The 20380-nt window shown below is 41.2% G+C and overlaps 1 protein-coding gene across 6 annotated transcripts in view; it reads left to right on the top strand.

Annotated features, from left to right (window-relative positions):
- tbc1d32 (TBC1 domain family, member 32) overlaps positions 1–20097 on the top strand; it is a 104883-nt gene extending 84786 nt beyond the window's left edge. For all 6 annotated transcript variants that reach the window (XM_085770337.1, XM_085770336.1, XM_085770335.1 and 3 more), the window contains exons 31-34: positions 2057–2211; positions 3676–3816; positions 10895–11083; positions 19954–20097. In XM_085770337.1, the coding sequence (XP_085626463.1) occupies positions 2057–2211; positions 3676–3816; positions 10895–11083; positions 19954–20073 (605 nt within the window). In that variant the 3' untranslated portion in view covers positions 20074–20097. The remainder of the gene's footprint in view (positions 1–2056; positions 2212–3675; positions 3817–10894; positions 11084–19953) is intronic.
- The last annotated feature ends 283 nt before the right edge of the window (positions 20098–20380 follow it).

Genomic DNA, 20380 nt, shown 5'->3' with positions numbered 1-20380 from the left:
TTCTCAAACTTCAATGAACAAGTTTTGGACTTTATTTGTCTATGTTGGGATAGGGTTGCAGGGAAATGCAGAGAAAATTAGTTTAATAGTTGTTTTTTTAGCAACACATTCAAATCTTAGTAACAACTAATGTCTCTGCACCAGTTAAACTACCTTTTTGTTGCTGTTAAAGAAGCTTTAAAAGTTTAAAATACTTAGAATAGACCATAAAAAAGCTGTCACATTCAACAGCGGAGAGCAGGAGAGCAGTTAAATATAAATTAGTTTTCATCGTACTGAACCGCTCTTCTTTTTGTCTCTTTGATTGAAAACAAAATTGTTGGCATTTCAGCTGAAAGTAGTCGTCATTAAAAAAGAAACACATTAGATATAAAAGTTCCTTGTCTAATTTTCTTCAGTGACTAAAATGTGACAGACTGAGTTTGTAAAGCATATTCTACACGGTGTTGTGTTAGATTCACTGAACGTTTCAAGGGTAAAAATTAAATTGCGACATAATAAATCCATCCGTGTGCACTCTTCCTAAACAAACGTTAAAGGTGCACACTGTTTGTTTTTTTAATAAAAGGTGGCAGCTCAGCAGAAAGACATAAAAGCAGGACGTGTCATTACCCTGCAGTTGTTTTCTGTAGTCGAAAGCAGATTGTGTCCTCACTCTCAATTAACCGCTCCGTGGTTCTGCTGGACCAGGACTCAGACTGAGGTACATATATATATTATCAGTGCAGCTCTTTTGCTTCCAGCAGGTTCTGGGTGAAATGATATCAAATGTCTCAATGAAAGTGAACTGAGCCTCAGCAAGGACGCACTTGACAGGAGAAAACTTTAAAACAGAAACCTTGGAGGCTGCTTGTGTTGTGACTCTGGTCTTTTATTGCGTGTTAGGGTAGAATTGGATCTCGGAGGCTGTGAAATATTGTGGTTAAAGGGATAGTTCAACATTTTGGTAAATTGGTCCATTGCCATAATCCCTATAGTTTTAGCAATAGATTCGTTGCCTTTAATTGTCGGTGCAAGTTGTTTTTAGAACGGCGGAGCAGAGATGCTCAGAGCTACTCTATGGAGGCTCATGGGATTTCTTGGTTTCCTTCATCAAACTCATCAAATACACAAACCAACAACTCCAAAACGCTCTGGTGGACAAGTTGTGACCTGCACATTCACCACGCTATGAGATAATAACAGAACGTTACCAGACAGAGTTGTTTTAGAGGTAAATTCATGCAAAACCGCTGATGTGCGTTGCCTTCAGGGACAGTTTTTCATCAAGCAGTCTCTGCATTTACCTCTAAAACAACTCTGTCTGGTAACGTTCTGTTATTATCTCATAGCGTGGTGAATGTGCAGGTCACAACTTGTCCACCAGTTGTTGGATTGTGTATTTGATGAGGGAAACCAAGAAATCCCATTAGCCTCCATAGCGTAGCTCTGAGCAGCTCACGGCTCTGCTCCGCCGTTCTAAAAATAGCTTGCACCGACAATTAAAAGGTAACAAACCTACTGCTAAAACTATAGGGATTATGGCAATGGGCCAATTTGCCAAAATGTTGAACTATCCCTTTAATCGACTGTCCAGGTATTACTGACTGTGGCATCAGCATCGTTTCACACTAACATCATTTCACTTCCTCTGACTCTTAACAGATAAAATTGAAGATCCAGGCACACTCAGCTTTAAATTCCAGTGTTTACGTAACTAATTCTGTTTATACAACCACCTGCTGTCGCCAGAAATGATCTGCTAAGTCACATTAGCCTGATTTGTTTAATTCCGCCTTAATATACAGCGCAAACTCTGGATCGTTAAGTAATAAAATGCACAGGCTGTTATTTAATTCAGATCCATTTTTATGTCTGAGGTGCTGTTTTCCCCTGATTAAATCTCTTTAATGTTTTTAATTTGTGTCGCACCAGCTAACGCAGAATAGATTTACAGTCCACGTCTATGTATCTGAGCTATTTATTTCCACTGAGCTTTGTTTGTTTTAGCGTTGCCATGAGTCTGAGACATTGATCTCTTCCACCGGTCGTTCGGCTCTTTAACTCTGCCCACCAGTCACTCAGCAGGATGGTTACCCCGGCCACGACTGGCTGGCCTCCACCGTTTTCCTCATCATGTCTGGAGACACGGAGCGATCGCTGCGTTTGCTGCTCGGCCTCTCGTCTCTGCTCACATCCGCCTTCATCTGGCCTGCGGGGATACATGCATCTGTGAGTGAAATGTCTACAAACACAGAACGATCTCTACGCAACGATTTATAGATATATTATATATCACACTCACTGAAAGTCTTCCATCTTTAATTTGTTGTTTTTCTTTTTCTGGGGGGGTTCAGTCTTGATGAAGAATTCAACATTTTCTAGAGACAATAAATGAGGGTTGAAACTCTAAATATTCAGTTGAAAGAAGAACAGATTAACAGAATTATTAATCAATAAGCAACCATGTTGATCTTTTTCAATCATGTCAAATTTCCATATGATAAAATGTGAAGCTGTGATTGTTTTTTTGTTTTTTTCCTCTTTGTTAACTCATATGATCATAAACTAAATACAGTATATGAATGAATCAAACTGGTATTTGAATAAATCAATTAGAGTTTTACAGCTTTTTTATGTTATTATTTTGATATTGTGATTCATGAAATAATTAATAAACGTACCAAGTTAAGTTTTAACTTCCATTGTTAATTTTCATTTAATAATGAAAGTAATTGTAAGTTGTAGCTCCAGTGGTAAAAATAAGAGATTCATATTGAACCTCCTGACTGACTGATGCACAGTGTATCATATCATATATATTACATACAGTATATACATATATATTACATATCAAACAGATGTTTTGACATGTGTGAGTTTCTTTATAAACACCAAATAATTAAGACACTTCTCTTCATATACAGTATCTGCAGAAACATATCAGCAGTGAAACCTGTCCACTTTGGGCTTAAACTGACTATAATGTGAAAAGCACCTACAAATGTTAACGTCTCTTCACTTCTGTCTCCGTCGTGTCCTCATTTGACCCCAAACAGCTTTTCAACCCTCACAAAGAAAAACACAGGGAAACCCTAACAACATTTTTCACTTAACGATTTTTCAGTTTGTCTGTGTGTGTCTTCATTTTTCAGTGTTTACTGATCTGAAGGCAGAAAGAGAGAGGAAGCAGGACAAAGGGAGGAAGATGACTGAAGGAGATAAATGATGGAGGGGGGGAGAGAGTTCAGCTGAGGGGAAGAAGTCCACAATGAAGTCTAGTTTCAATCGTTGTAAATTGCAGGGCAGCACTGAGGTGCAGAGATTACGTCTCGCTGTGATTGAACCACCTCTGTCATTTTGTCGCCTCTCATCTCAGTCAACGATGCCTCAAACGTTTGTTACCTGCTCTTTTTTTTTTTGCAGCGGGTGAATCTCAGGAAGCTTCCAACTACACAATGTGATTTAGTCAATATCACAGCAAAGGGAAAGGGACAAACTAATTAAGATTTAGGAGAGTGTGTGTGTGTGTTGCTGACTCACACACCTGTGCACAAAGTGGTCTGATCTGATCTTTGTATTTATAATGAAGCTTGTGTCAGATGTATTCAACACTGTTTAAAGAAGTAACATTGAACATTATTTAAAGAATTATTTGAATTTGAAGATGAAGTCGTTGTGTTTGTGTGGTGACAGGTCCATGTTCCCATGGCGGCGGCTGAATCGGGGATCTCTCCCGTCTACTGGTGCACGGCTCACTACGTGGAGCTGCTGCTGAAGGCCGAGGTCCCTCTGGTCCACTCTGCTTTCAGGATGTCTGGTTTCACTCCATCACAGGTACCGGCTCACTTACCAGCTAATGCGCGATGAGGGATTTTAAATCTCATAATTAGTGACGCTTTTTTTCTTTCTTACAAAAATGAGTTTCAGTGAAAATAGCTAAGCCTTTCTTTCTTTTTTAAATGTTTTCTTTAATGCTGTGATATTCTTGCTGCTCAATCCAATGTATTAACTTACTGAACCCACAGAAACACTCACAGAGAGTTCGACTGATGAAGTCCGAGGACAATATAGTTTCTGTCTAGACTTAATCAAATTCTTACTTTAGTGTCTTTTGTGGAGTTTCCATTTTCTGAGCCTCTCAGATCCAACACAGAACAGACATGACTACTGATGGAGGGATTAAAGGGGGGGAACTGAACGCAGCGTCACCAAAAAACACCCAGACAGTCAGACAGCGGCCCATTTTGCTTTGTCAATATTTAATCAACGATATCAGTAACGGACCCAAAAACAACCTTTATATCCTGACTTCTGGCTGACCCCAGAACAACTCCCCTGTTTATCCTGCTTTGACTTCAGTCGACTTTAAAATACCAATATACAGCTTTGACATTAAATCTGTCTTCTCCTCTTTTTTTTTATATATATACTATAACAGTTAGATCTTTGTGCCTCAGCACTTTATTCTTTTGACACAGACTTTCTCGCTGGCAAACAACGAGGTAGAGAAAAAGGTTTCTCACCTTGAATCCTCTTAGCGTTTGATCCCGTCTTCTCTGTGCATCGGCATTTTGACAGTCGGAGGCTTCACATAATGTAACGGCATCAGGGAAGCTCATAAGACTCGCAAATCAAAGATCTGAACCCGCCGTCTCCTGGGTTTAGTAATAAGTTAACATTCGGCTCATCTCTCGCCTCTTCAAGGAGATAATGGGCACCTGTTCTCTCAGTCAGAAATGGAAATATCTATTCGAAAAGTTTGAGCTTTGAAGCAGCGGAGGAAAAATGAAGTATTATGCACCTCCTGACACTCGTACAGTGGATCAGTCAAAATCCATCTATACAACATCTAAACATCTGAAACTGTCAAATCTCTGTGGAGAGCAGGAGCGCATGACAGGAGGAGACTCTTAAACTCAATTTGTATCAGCTCAATCATAGAAGAAACTGTGTGTGGGTCGTGTTTTTACTAATTAACACAAGTATTCAGGTGCAGTGATGTGTCTCAGGTCCTTGCTCTCCACTTTGTACCAAACACATGATGGTTTTGAGTGTTTTTTTATCCAACAATGTAAAGCATTCAAATTCATCCACTGTCTATTTCATCACTGATTAATCAGATGTTTTGTTTGCTGGACTAATCCATCAATTATTTCTTCAATGAAAGGTCAGAAAATAATCAGAATATCTCAAACTCTACGGTGACTTCATCAAATGTCCAAACAACAGCACAAAACCCAACAATATTCAATCTATTACAACATGAATTATGAAAAGAGTTGCCAAGTATTCTTATGGCGACAGACGGATGCCAATTAACTGGAGGAGAGAGGACATTTAAATTTTAATTACATCCATAATTAACATTAAAGTTGAAGTTGGAGTTAAAATGAACTGCAGTCATTTTAGGTTTTATGTGTCTATCATTATCAATTATGCCTTAAATGAAACCTTAAAATATCCTGCAGCTTGTAAGCTTAAAGGGATAGTTCAACATTTTGGCAAATTGGCCCATTGCCATAATCCCTATAGTCTAATGGGATTTCTTGGTTTCCCTCATCAAACTCATCAAATACACAATCCAACAACTCCAAAACGCTCTCATAGACAAGTTGTGACCTGCACATTCACCACGCTATGAGATAATAACGGAACGTTACGAGACGGAGTTGTTTTCGAGGCCGAAAAACTTCCCTCGACAGGAACGCGCATCAGCGGTTTTGCATGAATTTACCTCTACAACAACTCTGTCTGGTAATGTTCTGTTATTATCTCATAGCGTGGTGAATGTGCAGGTCACAACTTGTCCACCAGAGCAGAAGAAATCCCATTAGCCTCCATAGTGTAGCTCTGAGCAGTTCGTGGCTCTGCTCCACCATTCCAAAAATAGCTTGCACCGACAATTAAAGGTAACAAATCTAGCTAAAACTATAGGGATTATGGCAATGGGCCAATTTGCCAAAATGTTGAACTATCCCTTTAAGACACCAAAATGTTTTTTTTTCCCCATTACATGTCGAGATGTTTTGTTCAATGTCCAATGTGAACAAGCAAACACTTCAATAACTCATCGTCATAGTATCTAGTTTGTATTTAATGAAAATCTTCAATGCACTAAGGGAAATGGTCACGCTGAGATGAAAGTGAAAGCTGATAATAACTCAGAGCTGCAGACTGAACATAAAAAGCTGAGAACATTGATTGTTGTAACACACAGAGGCAGAGGGACGATGTCTCGCTGAGCCGGCTGCTGTGACCTGACCCGCTCAGATTAGTAATGGCCCTGAAAGCCTGTTTATATGGCAGAGCGAAAAACGAAGTAAAGAAAAACCGAGTGAATACAGTACAGTCGCGCTCACCTTTCAGCCTAGCTCACGGGAACACCCACCCACCAACAACAGCAGCATGAAAAGCACATTTTGCCACCATCAGAAAAAAAAAAAAAAGAAAGAGAGAGAGCTGCTCTTGGAGAGACCTTGGAGGGATTTACAGTCACACAGAGTAGCTACAGTACGAGCACTTGTTTTACTGCCTCAGGGTTCAGAGACAAAGGGCAGCGCCGATGCAGACGATCCCTGTTTTCATTACAACACACAAATTAGGATGTCAGTGCTTTCATTACAGTTAATCTGAGGACAGGGCGCAAAAAAAAGAAAGAAAAAAAATCTAATATGTTTATGGAGCGTAAGTGGTGCTTGTTTGTATGCTTGAGCAGACTCGCGTCGTTAGCGAGCGCGCTGGCTAATTATTGGCATGACAGTTAGTTAGCGCCCAGCGTGGGCTCTGTTTGTTGTCTGCTTAATGTGTGGAAAGATGCATGCAAGGCTGTGAAGCTCAAAGCTGCTGATGGTGCTGAGTTCTGCCCAAAAAACACAAAGTCTATTTTCTACCAAACAGGACGCAGTTAGTGAAGAGCGATTATCAGGGTGACAGGGTGGAGATTTTAGCAGCACAGATTTAATGATCCGATGTCAGTGGCTATTTTTGTTGCTTTAGACTGAAACATCTCAACTGAATGGATCGCATTGAAATTTGCATAAATATATATTCTTTATCCCACGAGTATGTACTGCAATAACATTTTTTGTTGTTGTTTTTTTAAGTATTTTTTTTGGCTTTTTGCCTTTATTTGATAGTACACAGTAGAGATAGACAGGAAAGGGGGAGGCAGAGAGAGGGGGAATGACATGCAGGAAAGGGCTGCCCGACACGGGATTCGAACCGGGGTCGCCTGCGGTGAGGACTGTAGCCTCTACATGGGGCTTTACCCACTGCGCCACGCACCGCCCCCTGCAATAATGTTTTAATCATCTGACTTTTCCTGTTGCACCCTCAGGCTACTCTGTGTCTATTATTAATTAGCAAATGTTACTACGCTAGCAGGCTAACAACTGTGAGTGTGATGTGAACATACTAAAAAGCTGACAACATCTACATGTTTAAAGGCCCTTACACACCGGACTAGTAAAATATTCGGCAAATATATCGAATGCATTCACACTGGCAGCGATGCGAATATGCAACAGATGCGACATTTATAAACCGAAGTTTCTCTTTGCGTCGGGTGGTTCTTCGCTTCCACGACATCATGCCTTAAATCAGTTTAATTATCCCAGCCAAGCTGTTCGGAGATGCTTCAGCACACATCGTCCTTCATTTCGTTGTCTTTGCAAAGTTTGTGTCCCTTGTCAAACAAGACAATGTGGTGAACACGGGCTGTATTGTGTGAAAAGCGATGGTGAGAAGGTGGTGAGAGACACAGGTTGTTTACATTGTTATCATGTACCTCCTTGTCATGCTGCTGTACATTGGTTGATGTATTTGTTCGCCGGGTTAAAGCTAAAAAAAATCAACCTCATTCCGAAAAATTTTCACCATGTAACATTCACTGACTCTCTGAAAGCAGAGTTTCATTCATTTCAACATTTCGATGCGCGAATTATTCACACAAAAAATAAGTCCCCGGTGTGAAACGGCTCACATTTAGACTGTTAGCCTAAATGTGAGCCTGTGAGGATGGACTGATTTTAATGGTTAAAGGTCAAAGGTCACTGTTTTGGACCATAAAAGATGTTCACAGCTAGCTAATCACTAAATTCCATTGTACAGTATGTAATAACATTATTGGGGTAAGATAAAGGATGACATTTTATATCTAAAAGGTCATTATTCAATACTGTAGCATATGTATTCACTTATGATACAACTCTTGTTAACAGAAATTCTGCAGTTTCCAGTTTCCATACATCAAAACATCGGCAGCAATAACGACTTCATGCTTAAACATAATTTAAATAACATGTTTAACAGCAGAGCCTAAACTGCTCTTAGTGCTGTCTTGATTTTAATTTCTTCTTTAGCAGATTAAAAACAGTCTTTTCCTCCTCTTCCTTCACCGAGAGCAGGTGGGAAATCCCTCGTTGATCCAGCGCAATAATATCATACAGAATCCGAACGCAGTCATCAGCCGTAGATATAAACATTAGGATGCATCTGCTCGTCTCTTTGTCCCCTAATCCCACCCCAATATTCAAGACCGCTCTGAGTAATCATTTCATTTTTCACTCTGAGCAAACAGAAAGAATCTCTCACAAAGCTGATGAAGCAGCGTCAGCAAATGAAGTAAATACAGACTTCAGACATCACCGGTGCAAACTGATCAACTTTCAGGGAAGATTTTAAAACATGAGTTCTCTGACTGTTGTGTTTATGAAAACATCCATTAGGTCGTTATTCAGCTGTATGGGGTCATGGTGTTTTGATTTAATAAAAAAAGTCTGGACCTAACATAAAGTGTTACACTATTTCTATGGAGTCTCACATGAGAAAATATACTCATTACAGTACTCCAAACTCCGTCTGTGCAACGTTACTGTTGTGAGGGCTTCTGGGAAAACTTGTGTTACCGTTTTACTAGCAAATACAACATAAGACGAGTTCCTCAGCCAAACTGCCGATTTAACACCAACACCAGCCTCTGATGGTTCCTTTTACTTCATGATAAAACAATATTAACAAAAGTAACACTGCCCTAAGAAGATAATTTAAATTTTGTGTTTGTTTAGGGAGATGAGACTAATTCTAATAAATGAGACGTTAACTAGCTAAAATTACAGCGTCTCAACACTAAAGGTTCCTAAAACTGTCTGTACCGCCCAGATGGCTTTTCATTTCTTCCTCCAAGTGCATAAAAAGAATTACACAAAACACCATTTGAAGCATTTTTACAACATGGCAAATGACACTCTCAGTACTTTCCACCAGCGTGTTGATTGCAGCACATTGGAAAATTAACACTAATTCGTTTTTGAACGCGGATGCTAAGGATGCATCCGGTGCCAGCGTTCCTGCCCCCTGCCACCTGGACCCGCGCGCTGGTTTTCCCCCCATTACATTACAAGCCTTGGATCAGCGGCGATCTGAAAAGGAGAGGAGAGCTGTCAGGTCTGGTGCCAAGGACGAAGCGAGGAGGAGGAGGAGGAGGAGGAGGAGGAGGAGGAGGAGGAGGAGGAAGGGCACGGTGTGATCTGGATGCTCCCCACAGACAAGAAGCTGGGGAATGGACTCTAGGGACGTGAGGATGGACACGAGGCAGATTACAGGCTTCCACATCAAAGAGGCTGTCGGCAACGAGCTGAATGTGTTTCTCAATGGGTTCAACACCGGACCGCCAGCTGTGATCTGTGCCCTCCCCCACTCCAACCACACGGGACCAAGGCCTCATACCCTCCTCATACAGTATACTCCGGCACCACCAAGACAGCTTGAGGACCGGTTTGTAGCCAGTGTGTGATGTAATCCACAGAAGTGGCTCGGAGAGCAGCAGCAGCAGCAGCAGGAGAAACACTTCACTGGTCTACAACCAAGGAGCGATTATGTAAGGGTCCTTGGGCCGGGTAATCAGGACCATCAAGACCAAGAAGAACAATTTTGTGGCAGTCGTTTTTTAAAATGTGGTAATGTTTGGATGACGGAGTGGGCTCCCAGGGCAACAACATGTAACTGGATGATGTCGTCAACCGTTGTTATTGTGTTGCTGAGAAACACACAGATGTGTACAGTGATAAAACCTCAACCAGTTCTAGCTTATTGATCCGTATCACTCTTCTGGATCAGGTCTTTTCTAACTTCTTATTGAATTATGAATCATTTTTTTAAACTCTGAAACCAGAGGGTTGGCTTTTTAAAAGATATTTTTAATGTCTCTCATTTGCACGCGAATGTTGGCTTGTTCACATTTTCGATGTGAGTGTGGTTAAAGGTCAAAGGTCACTGTTTTGGATCATAAAGACGCTCCTAGTTGCTCCAAAGTTAGCTGGCTAACTTGACTGCAAGCAAATCATGAAATAACAGTGTGTACAGTATAATGACAATAAAGTTTCCATTCATTCATAACTCACTAATTATGACACAGTTAAACTCTTTTTTTTTAAACTCTAAAACCAGAGAGGTGGCTTATAAATAGACATTTTTAATGTCTCTCATTTGCACTAACTCATCTTTTAAATGTGTTTCGATGCTTTATATCAGTTATTGATTTAGTAAAAGCACAGAAACATGAATGAGAAAAGTTGCATGCAGGCGCTTTACGTTAAACGCAGTTGTTTGTAACTTTTTATGCGTATTTTGGTCATTTAATAGAGTGAAACATACAGTGACAAGAAGATTGATGAACGAGGGAAGATTTATTATCTTATTATTTGATTTATGACAGAGGAGAAGAGTGCTCATCTGAAACATGATGCATTATTTTTCCAAAGCATCAAGTCCGTCCTGCAGATGAATACTGGGGTCATCTTTTCTTTCCGCTTGTGTCAGATGTGACCTGCTGAGACAGAGACACACATACATTTATAATGTCCTGTTGACAGCTGTGTGTATTGTCAGTAACTTGTTATCTCTCTGTCCACAGATGTGCCTCCACTGGCTGACCCAGTGTTTCTGGAACTATCTGGACTGGACAGAGATCTGCCACTACGTCTCCACCTGCGTGCTGATGGGTCCCGACTACCAGGTCTACATGTGTGTGTCCATATTCAGACACCTGCAGCCGGACATCCTGCAGAGGACACAGTCCCAGGAGCTGCAGGTGTTCCTCAAGGTGAGCCGAGACGCTGCACATCTGTACGACAGTCATAAACACACACAGAACGTCCTGTCGAGCTTTAACTAAAAAACTCGGGGTCTCAGGTGTTTGGTGTTTTCTGCACACGTTGTTTTGTGACCCTGGAAACAGCAGCTGTAAAAACACCAACAAGGTTGAGTTAGTTTTTCAGGTGGAAGGATGAACTTCAGTGTGATGGAGGGTGTGGAAGAATGGTTGGTTGTGTAGCTATAAAACTGCAAATACATACAAATATCTTCACTACAGGTAAAAATCTTAGGGTAACTTTTACAATAGAACAACATATGAACTCAGATAACCCCCCAAAATTATATATTATATAATAAAATCTCAACAATGATGCCAGATAATAGTTTTATATTCTTTTGCTGATGTGTTTTGCCAAACAAATCTCAATCAGAGCATCACACGTTGGTATCTTCACACAGCATCTCTGTGTTGCACGTGGAGAATAAATCATCCCCAGGACTTTAGGGGCAAAACTAACTTCAGTTTCCACGGTGAACAATAAAATAGACACGGAGACAAAACATCACACCGAACCACACACGTGTATAGAAAGAAAATAAATCACATTTCTGTGTTACACCTTTATTTCACAAACAGCTGCTTTCACTTCATGCAGTTCAAATAAAACCTTTTTATATGTGGAGCTGCTCAGGAATCTATATAGTGTCAAAGATCTGGATATGGAGATCACATTTCCAGCTTCACATTGCACAGGGAGTTTAATCTCATAAACAGCAACTTTTTTATGTATGTATAAATTACAGATTATATATCAAATTTGAAATTGTAAATCAATGACCTTCTGAAAGCTTTATGACCAGCTGGTTTTCAAATACCTGATGCTATATAAGTCTTGTAAACACACACAGATGCTCAAACAACATCATTCAATAAAGTTTAAAGTAATGCCACACATAACATTTCTCTGAGGTAAAGATCGTCGTCATCCACTAAATCCACTCCTCCTCTCATTTCATTTATAAGTTTAGTTAGTTAGCTAGTTTACGGGGGCAAAACTAATGATGCTTAAACATGAAAATATCTTATCTCCTCTTAAAAAAGTGTGAGTTTTCAGTTAAATTCAATAAATATATAATAAATCCTGCTTTAGAAGTGATTGCTTTGTGCTAATGTCTCAGTTCTGACTGGTTTGCACAGATAAGTCTTAAAATGTGTGCAACACCTTCTCATCACAATCCACGCCATCTGGCTACAGTAGCCTAGCCTACACAGATCAGCTGTTATTAAAATCCAACTCATCAACAACAGGATCACGATATTAGACCACCACTCACATTACACAACAAACAATTAATCCACACTCAAACCGAAGCAACAATAATGTTAACTGTACTCAACAAGCTATTATTACAAGGTATAGCCTACAACAGATATGACAGGCAACCTCGTGTGTGTGTGTGTGTGTGTGTGTGTGTGTGTGTGTGTGTGTGTGTGTGTGTGCGTGTAAGAAAGAGAGGGGGAGAGAGAGAGAAAGTAGGTAAAACCTGGTAAGTTAACTGTTAGCTACCGTAGCTCAGGCGTTGGTTTCCGTCAGGTAAAAGCTGCCGTTTATTCCTCAAATGCAGTTAAAAAAGTTGTTGAGCCTCTCCGGTAGTGTTATCCATCACTGCAGTTGTAATACCCGCTAAACTGCTGGACGCAAAATCCGAGGGGGCGTCTGTTTGTTTACAATTCACGAAGGCAACGTAAACGTAGGCGACGCTCACACTTGGGGTTACGCAATGAGGCAACGTAGCCTCCTTGGCGTAGGCTACAAGTCTGGGGGAACATACTGCGCATACACACCGTACGGGCAGGAGAGACAGAGCAGCTCTGTGCCTCTCTGAAATACAACGAGACGGCAAGTGGCTTCTACGGCCGCTGCCTGGCCGGAGGTAAACTCATTGAGTCCCCTGACCGCACGTCCCTGCTGGAGAGCAGTGCGTGCGTGCGTGCGTGCGTGCGTGATTTAGAGTGAGACAACCTACAGTAACCCCCCCTCTCCGCCCCTTAGAATAAGTTTTAATGTTGAAACATTTTAAGAGTTAGTTTTGTGTTAGTCCATGCATAATTTGCGGCCGCCTATTAACGTAGCCGCTCCGCTTTATTTATTTAGCCTATTCATTCATTTATTTATTTATTTGCAGCCGCGGCCGCCTATTGATTCAACCCTTCGCTCCACTTTATCTATTTGGTGGAGCCGCCTGCGGCCGCATCGCCAGGCGGCCGCAGTGGCATTTGCCCACATTGCCCAATGGCCAGTCCGTCCCTGGTTCTGACCCTTGGGGCTCATGTCTGAGATACCTAACACTGATAGATCTCAATTAGGATGGATGTGAAGCTGTCGTATGCTGATTTCATGTTAATAGAGTTATCCTGCAGCTCTTGAGTTGCAGTGCAGCCCCCAAACATCTGCATTTTTATATGCAAACTCTCACACTGTTGCTGCTGCTGCTGCACCGTGCAGCTGCCCTTGTAAACCCAGCTCTCATCCATGATTCACACCCACAATGAATAAAAAATCAACTTCTTGAATTTGTTCACAAAATCCTCCCACTCTGGTGTATTTTCTTTTTGCCGAAAAAACTATAATGTGAAAATAACTTTCACTAGAATAAGTTCTGCCTGGTGAATTACATTACATGACGATGAACGCTGAATTTAAAAGTGACCCCGGAGATGTGACCAAAAAGGTCTAAAGTCAGGAAGTGTTTCACCACTCGTCTCGTACACAAAGCAACATTAAACACCGGCTCTCTGGCTGCTTGACATCGTCATTACTCAGTAAGCATTTCACTCCGGCTCGTCTCCGGCTGATAGCTCTGGTGTTAACATCTTCATACCACTGACAGGTTTTGTGAATAAAAGATCAGTTACGGAGGCTTTATCTGAGGAAGTTCCTCTAATGAGCCGTAGCATCAGATACTGCTGCAAGAGACGGCTTTGAGACACACTATGTTTGCGTGTCTGCATGTTTGTGTGTGTGTGTGTGTGTGTGTGAGAGAGAGAGAGAGATGGTATAAAAAAAACTTATTCTCGTCCTGGGCTGAACTGTTAAAAGTTTCAGACACGCTCGTTTGCATCTGACGACCTTATCTCCGGCCTCTCTCCCTCTGTGGGAACAATGTGAGAGAAGTATTTTTACTCAGACAGATGTGGTATTATACATCCACACACACATGCACACACACAGTTATCCTGTCTCAGTAGGGGGTATATCTATATTTAATTTTAATTAAAATGTGAAAACAACTTGTTACAGAGTCTGGTGAGTAATCATAAGACAGTGGTGACAGTGAAGTGGGCACAGAGACACTGTTACCACTTTTACATCATAGTATAATACAGTAGTGTGCATATTGTTTTTCCACAATTGTTAAAGCTGCAGTTCCTCTAACGGCCACTAGAGTGTGGCTCCAACAGTGAGTCAGTCCCCATAGACTCCCATGTTAAAATGTCCAACTCTACAGCAGAATTAAACATGTTTGCAGCCTGGTACGGAAACAGTTTTGCTTCTTAAAGCCTATTTCCTCCTCATCCTCCCTGACGACTCTGCAGGAAGTGATTTTTTTTATCTAACTCAGGCGTTAACATTTTATTAACGCACATACAGTTCTGCATAATTGATTTTAGACTTCCAATTTCGGGATTAGCTGCGAGTTCAGTGGAGTCGGGTTCTGGCAGGATGACGACGGTGGATCTGCTCACTCTGAGCTCCAACACATAACTCATCTCTCAGACACATTTAAGGAGGATTTTTACTCGTATGTACAGAGGTTATGGAGCGACTCTGGAGCTTCTGCTGTAGCTGACATGCAGGTTAATTATGAGCTGAGGCTATAGAGTTGTTAAGAGATGTATCATATGGACAGTCAGAGCTGTGATTGGTCGGTTTTCTGGAGATCGTTGACATCTCAAGCAAGGTTAAACATGTTGAAGAAAAAAAAACTCATCTCAAACTGGTTTCATGAACATGACGGTGAGTTCAATGACACCTATAGGACATGGTACAACAGGAGATTGGCCACAAGAATGTGCAGCTGACAAATCTGCAGAAATTATGTGCAGTATCTCTGAGCAAAGTTTCCAATATCATCTTAAAGGTGCAGTGTGTAATATTTGTCAAGGTTTATTAGCAAAATCTGAATATACTACCAATGAATATATTTGTATAAGTGTATAATTGCTATAAAATAAAATCTGTTTGGTTTTCATAGCCTTATAATTCTTCTTTTACGTATACATATAGCAAGCGTCTTGCTTAAAGGGATAGTTCAACATTTTTGCAAATTGGCCCATTGCTATAATCCCTATAGTCATAGCAGTAGCTTCGTTACCTTTAATTGTCGGTGCAAGCTATTTTTAGAATGGCGGAGCAGAGCCGCAAGCTGCTCAGAGCTACGCTACGGAGGCTCATGGGATTTCTTGGTTTCCCTCATCAAACTCATCAAATACACAATCCAACAACTCCAAAACGCTCTGGTGGACAAGTTGTGACCTGCACATTCACCACGCTATGAGATAATAACTTTGCCCCGACAATTAAAGGTAACGAAACTACTGCTATTACTACAGGGATTATGGCAATGGGCCATTGAACTATCCCTTTTAAGAGTGTTGCCATCTTACGCCGCCAGTACGGAATGGAAGATTTAGCCAACCAGAGAGCATGTTTCAAGAGTTTCATGTTCTAAACAATAGAATTATTTAATAGATAAATAATATAGTCTGAATGCTAGATGTCACTGTTTTCCCCTCATTTTACACACTGGACCTTTAAATCTATGACACAAAGAGTGAGCGCAGCTGTTGTTCCTGATAAAGTTCAGAAGTGTATACTGTATTTTCCAGTGATTTCACCTCCTGTGGAAACTCAGGCTGAATATTAACACCGCTCATTCATCATGTGAGGACAAGGGCTAAGAAAACTTTGAAATCTTTGGTTAATTAATGCATTAATTAGCTTACCTAATGATCTCTTCACAGCTAATGGTTCATGTATTGTGAGGTTTATGAGGGACATTAAGCAGCTCCTGTCACCTGTTCACTGAATGAAGACACTCAGTCTGGACGTCGCCGCACATCGAGACACACTTAAGGCGTCCACATCAGTTAGACCCGCGTTCATTGCATGTCCTCCTCCTCCTCGCATCTTTTCCAGCCCTCCTTAATTCTCCCAGAGGAAAATAAACGGACCCAAAAATACTCTCCCAAGTGATTTATGCTGCTTATCTCTCTCCTCTCCTTCACGGTTTTAACTGTGTCAGCAGCTGTTTCCCGTAGCGATAAATGAACAGGGGCAAAGTAACTTCAGTCCTGATGATTCCTCAGGATTAATCTGGCTCAGTGAAATAAAGAAGTGAAGTCTCACACTGTGTGTTGTGCTCTTATGTTGTGACAAGAGGGATAGTGTTACATACACTGTCTGCTTATAGACTTTTCACACCCAGAAAATATGGATTTAATAGTTTTAAAAGTGTGAATGTGGCCGGAGCTGCTGATAATAAAGCCACACTTTATTAACTTCAGTAGATCACAGAAGTGCAGTTGGCCACCTCTAATTCATTACAGCCTATGATTAAAAGATGATTTTGGTCTTATAAAGTGTGTTTTATGTAGTATAGCCCCGGTGCCTGAAGTAATCACAGGAACCCCGAGTCCTCCATCAGACTGAAAACTCATTTCTTTGTGACGTTACTGACTCCCCTCTGAGCGATCACCCGTCTGCAGTCGCTCTATTTGCTGCTTTTAAATAATAATAAAAAAAAAACCATCGCTCCATTTGCTCTTAATCTATTTCCTCTCCGTTCACCTCGCCCTCACTCTGCGGCTTCTCTACAATCATAAAAACATAACATGACCTCACCGAGACACTGAACTGCACATAGGTTTGTTTTGATGGATGGTTATCTTTGGTGAGCTCAGGCCAAAGTTGATGAGAAAGAAAAACTAAAACCAGCTACATAGAATTGCTTTTAACATCCTGACTTGGTGATATACTTTATGGTTAAAAAAAAAAACTATAGACTGACCAGGAAAGATCTGCCTGAAACATAAAGTACATAATGTCAATCAATACATGACTTCTATCCAGATCTGGAAACAAGTCGTTCTTCAACCTTTTGTATTGGATGTTGAACACTACTTCATCAACAGGTTCAAATGGCTGTGATAGAAGCAGATCAACCACAGTGAGTTTCCTTTCTCAGCTTATTGATTTTGAATAATTTAAATAAACCACAGCAGCAGCTACTGCGAGGCTTCACCTGTGGATAACTGCGCTTTGAGTTAACGCTAAAATCGACACACAACAAAGCTAATGCTAATGTTGATCATGGACAATATAACATTTAGTGCTAGCCTAGCATGCTAAGGTTTTATATTAAACACAAACTGCAACAGTAGTTTTGCAAATATTTTCTCACGAAGTGTTGAATAATTAAAAAATAAATAAAAAATTAACAATTATTGACACATGTCACTCATAATCATAAATGTGAACCTCATGTTTATACATAAACTTCATTTAAACTTCATACACATACATGTGAATCTGCAAAAATGTTTATATTTCTTCTGCTATATTCTAAGGAGGTGGAGTTTTGTATTATTTTAATTTATTTTAGCACATTTTATCTACCCATATCATTGCTTTTTCTATTAAAGAACTTTGTTTGTAGCTAAAATAAGTCAGCAGGATTCCTCATCAGGAGACTGTGAACTCTCAGCACCACATTTAGACCATTTAATTATCTGAACCACGGTGGTGAACAGACCACCTGCACCACCTGTGTGTCATTAGAGTTTAAAGAACAGTCAGGAAATATCTGATCTCATGCAGAAGACACAGGCGGCGACTGTGAGGTCTGGACCTCCGCGTTTGAGAAGCAGCTAATGGTCAAACAGCAAAATATTTACACTGCATGTGTGAAAACCTTGAGCGTGATTATTAGAGGAGAAATGAATGAGCAGCGGCCGCCTTGTTGTGCTGCTGACTCTCCTCACTGTCACTGTTATCTGCCTGCTAAAATAAACCTGTAATTAGATTCTTCACAGACTCATTGTGCGTAGCAGAGCGCTGACACGTTGCAGAAGTCATTAAACACCTGGACATATATATTATATATTTTAAAGCCCTGGGCCTGGATAATGGCCGTGGGTGAAATGACGGCTGTATTGTTATTCAGAGCGCGGCGGCGGTGCGGCGTCCTCTGGGTGCAGCAGCGTTTCTCAAGCTGCTAATTGATGATGCCACTTGTACCATAATGCACAGCAGTCACAGTTATTTGCTCTGGTGCAGTGTTTGCGTCGCCCCCGAGGTTGGGTGTTGACATGACGGATGCTCCACTGACTCCCAGGCAGCAAATTACTGAAGGTGAAATGAGCAAATGAGCCAAATAATATCTGTGGTCAGGTCTGATATCGTGTCTCTGAGATGTTGAAGAGATATCTATGCGTGTTATTAAGACGTGTGCTCCTACCTGGGCGGCGGAGGCGCTCGTACGCATTAAGATTTCTCTGCCGCTTTTGTTTTGCTTTTCCTTCACGTAAAAGCTTATTAACCGAGCGCTACAGCGAGGATGTTGTCTACCGGCCCTTCGATCCCCGAGATTTAATTTGATTTCCCCGTGACTTTGAAATAGATTGAATGTAAAATATTTTAATGAAAGAGTTACATCCAATTATTCACAACCCACCTCCGAAAAACAAAGTGAGCGATAACGGAGCGCGCCACCTTCAGCCCAACAACACAGGGCTTCTGTCTGACTGTAATAATAACTGCAGCTGTTTTTTGTTTTTTGTTTTTTTTTACTAAAACTAATGACCTGATGAAAATTACAACAACAAGCTGCTTCAAAAAGTACTTTGGAAACTTTTAATGCCCTCATCTGTACTTTTAAAGTGGTATCAAGTGATTTCATATGGATTTTACCAAGTAGAGGGAAATCACTCCTTCACACGTTCACTACTCCCTATACGACACGCATTGCATTCTGGGATTGTTAGGCATGAGTAGGGTCCATTTAGTAGATGTTACTTTCACTTTGAAGGACTCAACTACAACATAAACATGTTTTAAATTGATATAGATAGATAATGAAGTCGTCACACAGGAGCCAAGACGTCCATAGTTTTTAGGCTCAAGCATGTCAAACTAAATCCTTTATTTCCCATAATGCCTTTCCCCATGTTTCAGTTTCTCTAACATTGTCTGTTATGAAAGTAGTCTCAAGAGGTGTTTTCTCACTCCTCCTCCACCTCCATGATGCGTTCACTGACCTTTATGTGTAGAAACCAAGGGGGCAGTTGTCGGTCTGAGAAGTGAAGCTCACTTGCGCGTTCAAAAAACTGCAATCCCCTCTGCTTCCTCTGGGGGCTGGTGTCAGAAAGCAGCATTCTCCATAGACCCCCATGTTAAAATCGCTGACTTTACATCCTCAATAAACATGTTAAAAGCCTGGTGTCAGAACGTTTTTTGGTCTCAATCGATAGTTTCTACCCCCGCACACACTCTGAGGGGGGTGAATTTTTTTTCAACTGTAGTGTTTTACTGTTATTAGGTTAAAATTCTCGCCAATTAGAGCACAGAGACGTTGAGTGACAGGTCCGAGCAGGTCCGTGGACAGCTGCTTCGAGGCCAGTGGGCGGGTTCTCGGCCGGCCAATCCAACATGGCGCTGTTCAGGCCGCCATATTTGAGTCACAAAAACGACTCCCCAAAACCAATGGGTGACGTCACGGATGCTACGTCCATTCTTTTTACAGTCTATGGTAGAAACAAACGGATGATTTCCCACCGTGTCGATAACTACGACCGTGTCTGTGTTTCCTCTGCAGGAGGAGCCGATCCAGGGCTTCAAGGTCGGACACTACCTGGAGTTCATGGAGGGTCTGGAGCGCCGCTACAGAGACGTCATCCTCGCCGACATGAAAACCGTGCGAAGCCCCGTAGAGTAGGAATGAACGTCTCGAGAACAAAAAAACCAACAACAACGAACAAGTTTTTTTTTTTAGCCAAAGTCACGTTCTTCCTCTCTTGTTTCTACCGTCGAGCTGCAGTCGAGCAACAGGAACAGAAACAGTTTGAGTTCTTCCCTCGAAACACTTGAAGTCCACTCAGCACAGCGGAGCCGCGACCTCTCCGTTAACCCACAGTGTCGCACCGACCCACTTCTTCCTTTTATTACTAAGAGCATCAATACTGTTGCTTTTTTATCGTGGAGTAAAAGCCAAATACACACTGAGTGTTTATCTATACTGTATA

The sequence above is a fragment of the Trachurus japonicus genome, chromosome 24 (genome assembly GCF_045865225.1).
Source record: "Trachurus japonicus isolate A0001 chromosome 24, Traja_1.0".
NCBI classification, from domain to species: domain Eukaryota; kingdom Metazoa; phylum Chordata; class Actinopteri; order Carangiformes; family Carangidae; genus Trachurus; species Trachurus japonicus.
Note: the sequence above shows the minus strand (reverse complement) of the source record. Positions and strands in the feature narration are given on the sequence as shown.